The 15,537-nt window shown below is 48.8% G+C and overlaps 1 protein-coding gene across 1 annotated transcript; it reads right to left on the reverse strand.

The window, feature by feature from the left end:
- Positions 1-2,535: 2,535 nt before the first annotated feature.
- On the reverse strand, positions 2,536-8,761 carry PRDX1 (peroxiredoxin 1). Its single transcript, XM_072126723.1, has 6 exons — positions 8,647-8,761; positions 5,567-5,685; positions 5,163-5,316; positions 4,591-4,713; positions 4,294-4,424; positions 2,536-2,817 (listed from the first exon to the last, which is right to left on the reverse strand). Exons 2-6 carry the CDS (start codon positions 5,670-5,672, stop codon positions 2,732-2,734), a joined length of 600 nt encoding a protein of 199 aa, XP_071982824.1. The 5' UTR covers positions 5,673-5,685; positions 8,647-8,761; the 3' UTR covers positions 2,536-2,731.
- Positions 8,762-15,537: the final 6,776 nt, after the last annotated feature.

Raw genomic sequence — 15,537 nt, forward strand, 5'->3', positions numbered from 1 at the left:
TTTTGCAGGCAGAAGTTTTATGAGGAGGGGGAGAAAGTTGCCCCACCTTCTGGGTATTATGGCCTCTAACCAGAGGACAGTTGATGTCAAACTGCTAGCGACCAGGATGTCCAATGTCATCACATCAGTCATACTTACTGACCAAGCAGGATTTATGCCTGATATCCACAGCTATTAATGTGCCTTGGCTATACCGAAACCTCCCGTAGACACCCGCCGGATGCTGCGGTCATGTCTTTTGATGCAGCCAAAGCATTCGATAGTGTGGGAATGGTCATATTTATTTGCAGTATTGCAGAGGTTAGGATTTTGGCAAAATTATTTAGCATGGGTACACTTACTGTCCTCCTCTCCAGTGGCCAGGTTACAGATAAACTCCCTGATTTCCTGCCCATTTCCATTATATAGAGGGACCCGTCAGGAGGGGTGTCGGCTGTGACCGTTATTGCTTGCGGTGGAGCCCCTGGCGGTGACCCTGCGAGCCGCTGTAAATGTTTAAGGTTTTCAATATGGGGAGCACCAGGAGAAAGTTGTATTATATGCTGACGACCTGCTGCTATTTCTAGATTATTGGTCCTCCTCTCTATAAGCGGCGATAGATGGGATACCATCCTTTGGGTGCCGTTTTTCAAGCATCCAAAATGAAAGTGGGAGGGGGTCTGCCTTGCATTTTGGTAAAACCCCCTCCCACTATCGCTTAGGATGTGTTTAAAACCGCAAGAAAACCGCCACTTGGGAAGGCGCCCTTTGGGTCCCTGTCAGGCCTTACTATCAACTGGACCAAAACAGCCACACGCACCGCTTTGTCTGCGTTTGAAAGCGCAAACAAAGCTGCGCCTACCGGAAAATCCTGCGATCGGGAACGAGCTGCCAGTGTTTTGCGTTCGTTTAATGCCTGCACAGCCTGCATGTGGCACCGGCCTAAGAGTTATACATAGTACAAAATACAGACCTCGCCCCTACAAGGTGTGTGCAGGAGGATGGGCGGGGGCTCTGCGACTGCTCCAGAAAGTTCAAGACTTGCAAGTGCACACACAGTGCCCCCACCCTGTCCCAGGAATAGATACCAGGGTCATTGGGCGCCTTCCCACATGAGGTTTTTCTTGCATTTTTAAACGCATCGAAAACAAAAAGTGGGAGGGGGGGGGGTGTTGGCCAAAACGCATAGATAGGATGCGTTTAAAAACTCCATGATGGAAGGCACCCACAGGGGACAAGAGGTGCAGATTTTATTTTGATCACTCAGGATTAATAGACTACAGGTACAATACATAACATGGGCTGCAGAGATGTGTACTCAGACCTCACACTGCTGTGCTCTGGAGATTTGTGTAATCAGACCTTTGTGCATGTTAGTAGCAGGACTGATTTATGGATTGAATGCATGGGGAGGGGATCATTTAGTCACTACATAGCCCACCTACCAGTAGCGTAACTAGAGTCCACTGGGCCCCGGGACAAAATTCCTAATGTACCCCCCCCCCCCCCCGAATTATACCCAAAAAAAACCTCAAAACCCTTTCTGCTAACCGATATTTCAGTGATTATTACATATTCTGCCCCCCCCCCCACACAATGAATTATTAAATATTCTGCCCCCCCACAGTGGATTACAAATTCTGCCCCCCCCACAATGAATTATTACATATTCTCCCCCCCCCCCCCACAATTAATTATTACATATTCTTGCCCAAACCCCACCAACCCAATGAGTTATGAGATCAAATAAATGATTTTATAAAATAAGCCCCTTTAAAAAAAAAAACCCCTATACTCTCCTCTGGCAGCGGGTCCCGCGTCTTCGATCTTCTTGCCGCGGGCGGGCAGGAAGGGGTGCGCGGCCGCGTGATTACGTCATCACGCAGCCGCGCATCCTAGTTCATGGAGCGATGTGCGCCGGGGTTGTCTTCCGCCCACATTGCTCCAGTTATAGTGCTCCAGCGGCCGCATCGAGCACTATACAGGGACGGGCAGGAGCTTCCTGTCCGGACGGACGGAGGCCCCTGCCCGACTGGCAGTGGCGTACCGACCGCGGTCGCCACTGAGGCGGTCGCCCGGGCCCCCCCGTCCGATGGGCCCGGTCTCAATGGCGACCGCGGTCGGTACGCCACTGCCACCTACCTTCTACAGCGATCGCTGTAGCATTCATCTAGAAATCTGATACAATTCCTATTCAGAGGGGAATGCGCTTTCACATGATGCGTCGAGTTTTGATGCGTTTTTGCTGCATTCTAAAGGCTTCAGCCTTGATCACATGCTGAGGTTACATTACGTTTCAGCAAATGCAGTGGAAACACAATGTAACCCAAGTATGTGGTCAAGGCTGAAGCCTTTAGTAAGCGTCAAAAACACAGCAAAAAAACACGACGCAACACATCGTGTGAACGCGCCCTCAGTTGCAGAAGTTACAATCCTGGAATATAAATCCATATTTGGACTCCAGCCAAAATACACAACGAAGAGGGTACAGTCAAATATCTTATGGGAAAGTACTCCGGGCCCAGCAGCGCAGATCACGTGACTCCAGACACCGGATCAGTCCCAAAAGAATTTTTAATTTAACTTTAGAAAAATTTGCCAGTGACAAGGAATGTTACAACACAGAAGTAATGTCACCCTGCGGACGGGCACTGCCAACCTCTACATTATAAAATAGTCCTTAGATACAAGAAAACTTTCTATACAGAGATGAGGCCCTGACTACTACTACGATGGGCAGCACTTCCGGCCTTTAGTTCTGTTTGGAGAAATAGTCCTTGCTCTTCTTGATGTCGGGCTTGATGGTGTCGCTTCCGGGCTTCCATCCGGCAGGGCAGACTACAACAGAGAGAAGTTACTGGCACCGGGTCAATGTTAGAGGGACATTTATATCCAATCATCCTGTAGTGCAATGCTCTGCAGCTTTCTTATAGCCACTATTTTCGAGATCTCTGCATGCCATCATTGAATGGTAATCTGGCAATCTTTACAAATAATACTAAACGTCATCCTTCATAATACTAAACGGCTTTGTTATTATGTATCAGTCTCAGGATTGAAAATGTAACAATCCCTTTGCAGCAAATCATTAGGTCAAAACAGGCATTGAGGGCGCGTTCACACGTTGCGTTTTGACCTGCGTTTTCATTGCGTTTGAAATGCATATATACAACAGCTGAGGAGAGGAGATTTGCCTAATTGCATCACTGTTAACGTTTCAGTTTACAAAACGCATCGTAAACATTGCGTTTACAAACGTAAACGGTAATGTAATTAGGCAAATTACTGTATATGTTGTTGTATATGCATTTCAAACGCAATGAAAATGCAACCAAAATGCAACGTGTGAACGCGCCCTCAACCTTCTATTATTCACAGACAGCAAGCAGAGGCGTGTCAAATTGCAAGGACCATTAGAAAAATTGTTAATGTTTCATTGTCATTCCCCCTAGGAGCAGCCTCAGGGTACGGAGGTCACATGCTGAGGGACAGCTTCCAGGATCATCTGCAAATTACTAGGAATTAATCAGTCCTGAATCCCCCTCCTCAGGTATAGGGGTCCTCTAAGTTGGGGAGGACATGCAAGGACCAGACTCATTGCTCATCATTGTGTTATCCAGGTGTTCTGCCCGTCCTGTCCTCTGGGGCTCACAGATGACACCCATGGGTGACACCACTGACCACATTACAGCCCTAACCAAGTCAATAGTCACCCCCTCCCCAGATTAGGTCTTAAAAAGGTGGGGGTTCTGGATTTATAGAACTAAATCACAATCCAAGTTTTTTTTGCAGTCAGGGAATGAGAACACCGGCAGTAACCCTGTACAGTTCTCAGACAGCAAGCAGAGCTCTGAAATAGGTTTCAGTTTTACACTACAAAAGGATTCCATCAGGCCCTGACGCCACATGCCGAGGACAGGGACGGGCACAGCAGGGGGATCTCATTACAGATGTATGGCTGTTACCCCATCAGACTGTCTGTCCACTGCACCGCACACACCCGAATCTGCAAAATCAGAAAGATTCTGGCGACTCCAAGATGAAGGCAATCTGTCACCCAATTACCGAGCAGCAGCTACAGTCGTGTTATCAGCCGGAGAAACTACTTAGAGGAGAGGTTCAGGATAACAAGAACAGCGCCACGCCTGTTCACAGGTCATGTCCGGTACTGCACCTCCACGATATTCTCTCGAAATTCTCTCCAGACACAGCCTGTGGGTGGTGCAGTGACTGGAAGAAGCCAGCATGAGGTACAGAGATCCTAATTAGACTTAACCCCCTCCCCCAGTAGGTCTGGCCCCCCTGACCACTCACCTTCTCCATACTTGTCCGTGTGCTGGAAGGCCTGGACCAGCCGTATGGTCTCATCCACCGAGCGGCCAACGGGAAGATCATTGATGGTGATCTGACGCAGGATTCCTTTATCGTCAACAATGAAGAGGCCTCTGGTAGATGAGACAGGAGAAAGGTCAGGAGGTGCAAGCTGCCAGCAGGGAGCGGGGAGAGGTTATTAACCCTTTATGACATCCTTTAGGACACTGGTCCTATACAGTTTCCTAATTTGAGGCCCAAAGCTCCCCCTCTGCAATGGCCACCGAACATCCCCCTCACCTGTAGGCGATGCCCTCATCCTCCTTGAGGACACCGTATTCCTTGGCAATTTTGTGCTGAAGGTCAGACACCAGGGGGATCTTCATGTTGCCCAAACCGCCATCAGTGCGGGCAGTGTTGGTCCTTAGAAATGGAGGAACACAAAGGTGTTAATAACAACACGTGCTTGATGGATCAGGATCAGGTGTAGCAGAGCTGGTGTTGTGCCACACAGTTGAGCAGTGGTCACCCGGGACCCCCACACATCAGCTGTGTGATCGTTGGAAAAGCTCGGAGGTGTTCAGTTTCATTTAGTGAAAGAGGCAGATATGCCGAACCAAGCATGGCCACTACACAATGTGCGGCGCTGTGTCTTGTAGGATGGAAAGAGGCTGCAGGACTTGTCTGAATGCGGTCATCCCTTCATTCAGAGGATTATAGGGGTGCCAGCGTACGGTCTGATCAGATAAGCACTCTCTAGGATAGGGGATCAATATCTCCCGATCACCTCTTGAAGTCACACAAGTGCAGCATTAGAGCTCACTGACAGGAAGCAGAGATGTGGACAACAAGTCATTCAGGGGGGCACCTACCAGGCCAAGTGACTGAAGTGAGAGTCCACGGATGCCCCAATGACCTCACAGTTCAACTTCTTGAACTCCTCCGCGCGTTCACTGAAGGAGATGATCTCCGTGGGACAGACGAATGTGAAGTTCAGAGGGTAGAAGAAGAAGACCACGTACTTCCCTGCAGGAGGAGAGACCACGATGAGATCAGGCTACACACATTACAGGTGGGGAAGTCACTTTCTTATGGAAGTAGCGCCTCCCCTCTCCGCAGGTTGTATGTGGTACTACACTACAGTCTCCTTTACATTCAAAGGAGCTGAGCTGTAGTACCAGGCACAATACATGGACAGGGGAGGCGCCGTTTCTATAAAAAACGCTCCCACGTCATTAATCCTGGACACCCCATTAACAGGTCCCTGGCTCCGCACCTCTATAGTCCGAGAGCTTCAGGTCCTTGAATTGTCCATCTGGCATCAGGGCTTTGGCGGTGAAATCAGGAGCAAGAGCTCCAATCTTCGCGTTTCCGGCAGACATGATGATTTTTACTCTAAGGATGGGGAAAAAAAATCCATTATTATTCCCTCCGGAGCTGAACTTCCATCATTATTAAGAATTAACAGCCACAATTTAGTAAATTAATTGGAATCATGTGACGCAGAGCGCAGGCAGAATACGATAATGTTCTAAGCCTTAGGGTGATGGCACACATGGCGTTTTGAACACGTTTTTGGTGCGTTTTTAAACAGTCTTAAAAAATGCATGAGTTTTTACCAATTATCTTAATTAATACTGGTAAGAACGCAAGTGTTTAACGGACTGCTTAAAAACGGACCAAAAAGGGGTTCAAAACGCCATTTGTGGCATCACCCTTAACGGCGCTTCACCCAAACCAAACACCTGGACAAGGGGCAGGATACAGCGCAACACAGGAGGGGGAATCTAAACGGATCTGTTACTTTGTGTCACTATAATAAGAGGTCATCACCTTGGAGATTGATGGTGGTTCCCACTCCAGAGCAACAGGATTCTCTCCAATACAATGTAGGGTAATGTACTGCACCCCCTCCCCAACACAGGAATCATCCTCTCCAGCAAAGCGGGGCCCCTCTCCCACCATGACGTATGACCCCAAATACAGAAGAGCTCGGGGGTGTATATAGCACCCCCCAATGTATTACAGCGACCATACAAACACCTGTCATACACTAGTGGATTGTGACCACAATAAGATTGAATAAAGTTTTAGTATTTGGAATAGGATTTATCCGATGATTCTGCAGGATAATGAATAATGCAGACGGAATTATTCGGGAGATGAGGATCTATTAGATGGGATATAATCCGGTCTGTATGGGGTTCAGATTTTATCTCTTCTTTGTATTATGACATTTTTCATGCTGTGTCAATTATACTCAATATCATGTTATCTAACGACTGGAAGAATTCGGAGTCTCCTAGATGACAACCCACATCCGGAGCTTCTCCTGGTACTGGAGATATGTGTGTCTCTCCCCTCCCCCCCCCCCCCATGTACATTCACCCCCAGATTATCTGACCCTTAATGGTAATTTGGATACATTTTACACCAATGTCCCCCCTGCATACACCGTGTAGCACCCCCCAGGTCTATTGGTGATGTCCAGCCCCACACTAACATCTGAGGTTCAATCAGAGATAACATGGCCCCACAGCAGGTAAATGAAGCGTCAGCTCTTCTGCTCCCGCATTTTACGCCGCACTTCAAGTCATTCATTAACTTTATCTTATGGCCAAGGTTCACGTCTTCAACCTCTACACATCAGCATCAATAACATGATCCAAAGGGCGACAGACCCTGACCCCAGCGCGGGCGCACCAGTGGTCATACACAGATAGGGGGCATCAGTATACAGGGGGTACATGATACTTGGTCCCCCCTCCCACTTGGACACAGCAAGACCCACCACAGGTCACGCCAGTCCATTAGCCCGTCCACCATGACGGTCGAAAATGGGTCCATGTGGAAAACTAATAAGTCTGTGGTGTGTGAATGAGCTCCCGTGAAATAAACATGGCCTCTACCCACTGACAGCAAGCAGATTATAGGAAGCAATAAGAATGTGCCCCCCACCGCAGAGGCTCCGAAATCTGAGGAAAGTTATGGGAAAACTCTAATCCTCCTCATAAATAATCACAATGTGACAGACAGATCCAGTTACCAGAGGAATATAATCCCGGGATATAATCCGATACAAAGTTACACTGCCAGAAAGACACAATCCTATATACAGCCTGATACATTGTAACACTGCCCAGGGCCATCTATACACAATACTATAATCATCTCCACTGACTGACACATTGTATCTGGTGCTCTGTCTGCCGTTACAATGTATCAGTCAGCGAGTCCTGGTCCAGGCTCCACTGACCGCGCCGCTGCCAAGAGACAGAATTTCTCCATCCAAATCTCCTGCCAAATCCAGAGACATCAGCCTCACCGGGATCAGGAGACGGATACAATCACTACAGGGGCTGCCGGACCACAACACAGGGGGACCCTCACCTTACCGGATCAGGAGACGGATACAATCACAGCAGGGGCTGCCGGACCACCCCAACACAGGGGGACCCCCACATTACCAGATCCAGAGTCAGACAACATCTCTTCAGAGAGCTGCTGGACCCCGACAATTCTTCCAGCGACACATTATTGATCAGGGTGTGAGGACGTTGGTAATGCCCCTGGCACCGGGTGCAGCCCCCCCTCCAGGATCCAGAAGTTTCTCTCACTGAAGTTTGTAGTTACAGACAAATATCCAGCAGCTGAATCCTCCTGGTTATAACTGCAGCAAGTGTCCCGAGACATTAAAGGCGGCTCCCGGGGGCCTCCATGTACTACAGCCCCCAGCATGGACCCCCAGGGGGCAGCCGCACCATCACCCCCAGAGAGGCTCCTGGAGCGCTCCGTGTACTGCAACTCCCATCATACTGACAGCCGGAATAGGAGCCAGAAACTTCTGTGAAATAACCAGAACTTAATGTACAGAGAAGACAAACTGTATACAGCCCCCCCTCAGATAAATACCATATACTAGACGCCAACCTATATACACCATATACCGCCCCCCCCCCCTCAGATAAATACCATATACTAGACACCCATTATATACCGTACACCGACCCCCTCACACAATATATAACAATCCTCATATCCCACATGGGCCCCCCTATAGGTACCGGTATATACTGGGCACAGGCCCCCCACATATACTGTATACAAGCCCCCACCAGGACCCTATAGGGGGCACGTGACGCCAGATATTTGGGGAGGGGTCACATGCTGCGGTTTTGAAAGAGGAAGTTCTAGTCATAAATCTCTGCTGGAGGGAGGGGGCCGGGGGGCTGTCAGTAACATTTACCCCCCTGCCTCCCCGCGGTCATGTGACGGGGGGGGGGGGGGGCAGCCGGTACCGGGATGTGGAGGGGCACGTGGTGGAGGCTCCAGGTCTCCCCCCGGGCGGACACTCACCGGTCTCTGGGCTCAGGCGCTCGGTCTGTACAGGCGGGAGGAGAAGCGGCGGGAGCTCCTTATATCCTGCTGCTGCATGACCCCGCCCCCTCTGCAGAGCATCACCCCTCCTACTCTCATCCTGTATCTCCTACCCAAGAGCATCTCACCCTCCTCCTGCACCTGCTGCAGAACATCTCACCCTCCTCATCTCACACTCCTGCACCTGCTGCAGAGTATTTCACTCTACTTCTGTACCTGCTGCAGAGCATCTCACCCTCCTCCTGTACCTGCTGCAGAGCATCTCACCCTGCTGTATCTCCTACCTAAGAGCATCTCACCCTCCTCCTCCAACACCTGCTGCAGAGCATCTCACTCTCCTTCTGTACCTGCTGCAGAGCATCTCACCCTCCTGCTGCAGAGCATCTCACCCTCCTCCTCCTGTACCTGCTGCAGAGCACCTCACCCTCCTCCTGTACCTGCTGCAGAGCATCTCAGGGCGCGTTCACACGTTCCGCTATCCCCTACCCAAGAGCATCTCACCCTCCTCCTGCACCTGCTGCAGAGCATTTCACTCTCCTTCTGTACCTGCTGCAGAGCATCTCACCCTCCTCCTCCTTTTGTACCTGCTGCAGAGCATCTCACCCTCCAGTATCTCCTACCCAAGAGTATCTTGTTCTTCTCCTATACCTACTGCAGAGCATCTCACCCTTTTCCGGAACCTCCTGTGAGTTCTGCAGAGTATCTTATTCTCCTCCTATACCTGCTTTCAAGAATCTCACCCTCCTCCTGTACCTGCTGCAGGACATCTCACCCTCCTCCTGTACCTGCCGCAGACCATCTCACCCTTCTCCTGAACCTGATGTAGATTATCTCTCCCCCTATGCATGCTGCAGAAACTTCTCACCCTCCTGTGTATTTTGCAGAACATCTCACCTTCCTGTTCCTGCCGGTGGTCCTGGAGGTCCTGGGAATGAAGGGGTTAACCCACTGATGTTCAGTCACAAAGTATAATACAGGTAAAATATATAGATAGGAGCAAAGGAGCTGACAATCTAGACGCAGCGCGTCTACTGAATAACAGCCACTACCATGGAACCTACCGCAGTGCGGAAAATACAATCTATTACTCTCTGTTATCAGCCATTTCATCCCCAGGGAGGGAATACTGTACAGGGGGATACAATCTATTACTCTCTGTTATCAGCCATTACATCCTGGGGAGAGGAGACTGTACAGGGGGTTACAATCTATTACTCTCTGTTATCAGCCATTACATCCCAGGGAGAGGAGACTGTACAGGGGGGGATTCAATCTATTACTCTCTGTTATCAGCCATTTCATCCCGGGGAGAGGAGACTGTACAGGGGGGATACAATTTATTACTCTCTGTTATCAGCCATTACATCCTGGGGAGAGGAAACTGTACAGGGGGATACAATCTATTACTCTCTGTTATCAGCCATTACACCCCGGGGAGAGGAGACTGTACAGGGGGGGATACAATCTATTACTCTCTGTTATCAGCCATTACATCCTGGGGAGAGGAGACTGTACAGGGGGTTACAATCTATTACTCTCTGTTATCAGCCATTACATCCCAGGGAGAGGAGACTGTACAGGGAGATACAATCTATTACTCTCTGTTATCAGCCATTACATCCCGGGGAGAGGAGACTGTACAGGGGGGGATTCAATCTATTACTCTCTGTTATCAGCCATTTCATCCCGGGGAGAGGAGACTGTACAGGGGGGATACAATTTATTACTCTCTGTTATCAGCCATTACATCCTGGGGAGAGGAAACTGTACAGGGGGATACAATCTATTACTCTCTGTTATCAGCCATTACACCCCGGGGAGAGGAGACTGTACAGGGGGGGATACAATCTATTACTCTCTGTTATCAGCCATTACATCCCGGGGAGAGAAGACTGTACAGGGGGATACAATCTATTACTCTCTGTTATCAGCCATTACATCCCAGGGAGAGGAGACTGTACAGGGGGGGATTCAATCTATTACTCTCTGTTATCAGCCATTACATCCCGGGGAGAGGAGACTGTACAGGGGGGATACAATCTATTACTCTCTGTTATCAGCCATTACATCCCGGGGAGAGGAGACTGTACAGGGGGATACAATCTATTACTCTCTGTTATCAGCCACTACATCCCGGGGAGAGGAGACTGTACAGGGGGGATACAATCTATTACTCTCTGTTATCAGCCATTACATCCTGGGGAGAGGAGACTGTACAGGGGGGGAATACAATCTATTACTCTCTGTTATCAGCCATTATATCCCGGGGAGAGGAGACTGTACAGGGGGATACAATCTATTACTCTCTGTTATCAGCCATTTCATCCTGGGGAGAGGAGACTGTACAGGGGGATACAACCTATTACTCTCTGTTATCAGCCATTTCATCCTGGGGAGAGGAGACTGTACAGGGGATACAATCTATTACTCTCTGTTATCAGCCATTTCACCCTGGGGAGAGGAGACTGTACAGGGGGGATACAATCTATTACTCTCTGTTATCAGCCATTACATCCTGGGGAGAGGAGACTGTACAGGGGGATACAATCTATTACTCTCTGTTATCAGCCATTTCATCCTGGGGAGAGGAGACTGTACAGGGGGGATACAATCTATAACTCTCTGTTATCAGCCATTACATCCCGGGGAGAGGAGACTGTACAGGGGGGATACAATCTATAACTCTCTGTTATCAGCCATTACATCCCGGGGAGAGGAGACTGTACAGGGGGGATACAATCTATTACTCTCTGTTATCAGCCATTTCATCCTGGGGAGAGGAGACTGTACAGGGGGGGATACAATCTATTACTCTCTGTTATCAGTCATTTCATCCCGGGGAGAGGAGACTGTACAGGGGGGATACAATCTATTACTCTCTGTTATCAGCCATTTCATCCTGGGGAGAGGAGACTGTACAGGGGGGATACAATCTATTACTCTCTGTTATCAGCCATTTCATCCTGGGGAGAGGAGACTGTACAGGGGGGGATACAATCTATTACTCTCTGTTATCAGTGAGTTGCAGTTGTAGTGGTATAGAATCCTTCCTCCCCTCGGATCATACATCACGTGTCTCCGGGGCTGTAAGCTTCCAGCTTTTAGGGTAGTGGCTCTTTAAGAAAACCTGATGCGTCAGATTTGTAACTCTATACTCGGTGTTCTTGGACCACAACACCCATCATCCCTATCATTAATGTATGAGGTCGTTGAATAGCAGCGAGTGTCTTGTGCGGTGTCATGCTGTCTGGAGTCCCCCTGATGTTTCCTGGGCAGCCCCCTCCCCTGGGTCATCTTCCTCTTCCTCTCGGTCTGCACAGGCAGCATGACTCTGCACTTTGCTGCTGCGGCCTGGGTCTGGGGGACGACTCCCCTGAATCTGCAGGGCTGATACTCGGCTGGAGATGACTCTGAACCTGTTGCTGCCTGTTCCCCCTGGGCGTCCGCAGAGAGTGGAGAAACCTGTTTCATTACATTATAAGGCGATTATTTTATTGTGAAGTCCTGGAGTCGGTGACAACCCTATGGCTGCAAATAACACATTCCTGGGGCCCCTGAAGATCAGGGGCCCCAAACAATATAACACATCCCTGGTTTCCTCATATGGGGCCCTCCAGGCTGGGCGCAGCTGCTGTCATTGCACCTCCACCCCTGGCGCTAGGCCAGGTCCGCACATCACTGCACTTCATATATATATAGAAGCCACTGCAGGTGGCAGCCGTATACAGGTCACATGACCAGAGAGTATATTGGCTGCCATTGCTTCCAGTGATCTAAGGTGTATGTAGGACTGGTCTCTATATATGGGGAACTGACACCTAAGGGTCCTGCTATGGCTACACAGTAAGGAGATGTGGCCCCAGGGCCCCACGTGCCTCTGATCTGGCAGATTTGCTTGGCATCTGCTGGGATGAATGGAGCCATTGTGTGACGCCGCTGCCATTGTCAACACGAAAATATTTCAGGAACTGGATCAACACAGCAGGAAAGCTCAACGTCTTCATTGTGTCTCCGCGAGTCACTTGCCCGATGGCCGCCGAGATCTTAGAAACTTGTCACTGCAAATATTGTTATCTGATGTGAGGACAGAACTTCCTAGGAATCAGCAGATCAGCGCCAAATCATTTATACCGAAGTGCCAGCCGCACCTCACCCATCTGTTACATCACGACGCTGACACATTGTATATAGGGAAGGGTTCACACACAGAGTTACTGCTCTTAAAGGGGCCTCCACCAAGCTTTCCTGGAGAGCTGAATGGCAAATCTGAAAAATTAAATGCCCCCTCATTAAAAAAAAAAAAAAAAAAACAAGTTAACAGCTATGGGATCGTCTACAATTAGGACTACCAGCAGTAAATCCCCCCCCCCCAGTATATATATTACCCAGTATATAGGTAATCCCACACATGCCCCCAGTTTATAGGTAAACCAGTAAACTCCACAGCATACAGGTAACCCAGCACACTCCCCCCAGTATATATGTAACCCAGCACATGCCCCCAGAATATAGCTAACCCAGCACACTCCCCTAGTATATATGTAACCCAGCACATGCCCCCAGAATATAGCTAACCCAGCACACTCCCCCCAGTATATATGTAGCCCAGCACATGCCCCCAGAATATAGCTAACCCAGCACACTCCCCTAGTATATATGTAGCCCAGCACATGCCCTCAGTATATAGGTAACCCAGCACATGCCCCCAGTATATAGGTAACCCAGCACACTCCCCCCAGTATATATGTAACCCAGCACATGCCCCCAGAATATAGCTAACCCAGCACACTCCCCTAGTATATATGTAACCCAGCACATGCCCCCAGAATATAGCTAACCCAGCACACTCCCCTAGTATATATGTAACCCAGCACATGCCCCCAGAATATAGCTAACCCAGCACACTCCCCCCAGTATATATGTAGCCCAGCACATGCCCCCAGAATATAGCTAACCCAGCACACTCCCCTAGTATATATGTAGCCCAGCACATGCCCTCAGTATATAGGTAACCCAGCACATGCCCCCAGTATATAGGTAACCCAGCACATGCCCCCAGAATATAGCTAACCCAGCACATGCCCCCAGAATATAGCTAACCCAGCACACTCCCCCCAGTATATATGTAGCCCAGCACATGCCCCCAGTATATAGGTAACCCAGCACATGCTCCCAGAATATAGGTAACCCAGCACACTCCCCTAATATATAGGTAGCCCAGCACATGCCCCCGATATATAGGTAACCTAGCACATGTCCCCAGAATATAGCTAACCCAGCACACTCCCCCTAGTATATATGTAGCCCAGCACATGCCCCCAGTATATAGGTAACCTAGCACATGCCCCCAGAATATAGGTAACCCAGCACACTCCCCCTAATATATCTGTAGCCCAGCACATGCCCCCAGTATATAGGTAACCTAGCACATACCCCCAGAATATAGGTAACCCAGCACACTCTCCCTTTTATATATGTAGCCCAGCACATGCCCCCAGTATATAAGTAACCCATCACATGCCCCCTGAATATAGGTAACCCAGCACACTCCCCCTAGTATATATGTAGCCTAGTATATAGGTAACACAGCATATGCCCCCAGCATAAAGGTAACCCAGCACATGTACCCAGCATATATGTAGCCCAGTATATGCCTCAGTATATAAGTAGCCCAATAGATACCCCCAGTATATATTTATCCCAGAGCATTCCCCCAGTATATATGTAACCCAGTACCCCCCTAGTATACAGGTAGCCCAGCACATGCCCCCAGTATATAGGTTGCCGCAGCACATGCTCCCAGTATATAGGTAGCCCTGGAACATGCTCCAGTATAAAACTAGCACTGGAACATGCCCCTGTATATTGGTTGCCCAGCACATGCCCTTCCTGGTGGAAGACACAATGAGGAATAATGTAAATTCTTTTTATAATGTCAACAGTTTAACCCAGGAAGAGGTACGGCGCCGCCTCGCAACCACTAAGATAGATAAATCACCTGGGCCAGATGGCATACACCCCCGGGTTCTGCATGAATTATGTACGGTGATAGACAAACCGTTATTTTTAATATTTGAAGATTCACTGAGGACTGGTTATGTTCCACAGGAATGGCGCATAGCAAATGTGGTACCAATATACAAAAAAGGATCAAATAGCGATCCTGGAAACTACAGACCCGTGAGTCTAACTGCTGTGGTGGGGAAAATATTTGAGGGGTTTGTTAGAGATGCTATCCTGGAGTATCTCACTGTGCACAACCTTATAACCCAGCGTCAGCATGGGTTTATGAGAGATCGGTCCTGTCAGACTAATCTGATTGGTTTCTACGAGGAGGTAAGTTCAAGACTGGATCTGGGGGACGCTGTAGATGTTGTATATTTGGACTTTTCAAAGGCATTTGACACCGTGCCACATAAAAAGTTGGTATATAAAATCTGCTGGGAATAGGAGAAAATCTGTGTATTTGGGTAAGTAATTGGCTTAGTGATAGAAAACAGAGGGTGGTCATTAATGGCACATTCTCAGATTGGGTTGATGTTACCAGTGGAGTGCCACAGGGGTCAGTATTGGGCCACTTCTTTTTAATATTTTTATTAATGACCTTGTAGTGGGTTTACACAGTCAAGTTTCAATATTTGCAGATGATACTAAGCTGTGTAAAGTAATAAATACTGAGGTCGATAGTTTAGCATTACAGAGGGATTTGTGGAAGCTTGAGGGATGGGCAGAGAAATGGTTGATGAGGTTTAATGTAGATAAATGTAAAGTTATGCACTTGGGCCATGGAAACAAAAAGTATAATTATGTTCTAAACGGTCAATTACTTAGTAAAACTGAGGCTGAAAAGGACTTGGGGGTATTGGTGGA

Source organism: Engystomops pustulosus, chromosome 10 (assembly GCF_040894005.1).
Source record: "Engystomops pustulosus chromosome 10, aEngPut4.maternal, whole genome shotgun sequence".
Lineage (NCBI taxonomy): Eukaryota > Metazoa > Chordata > Amphibia > Anura > Leptodactylidae > Engystomops > Engystomops pustulosus.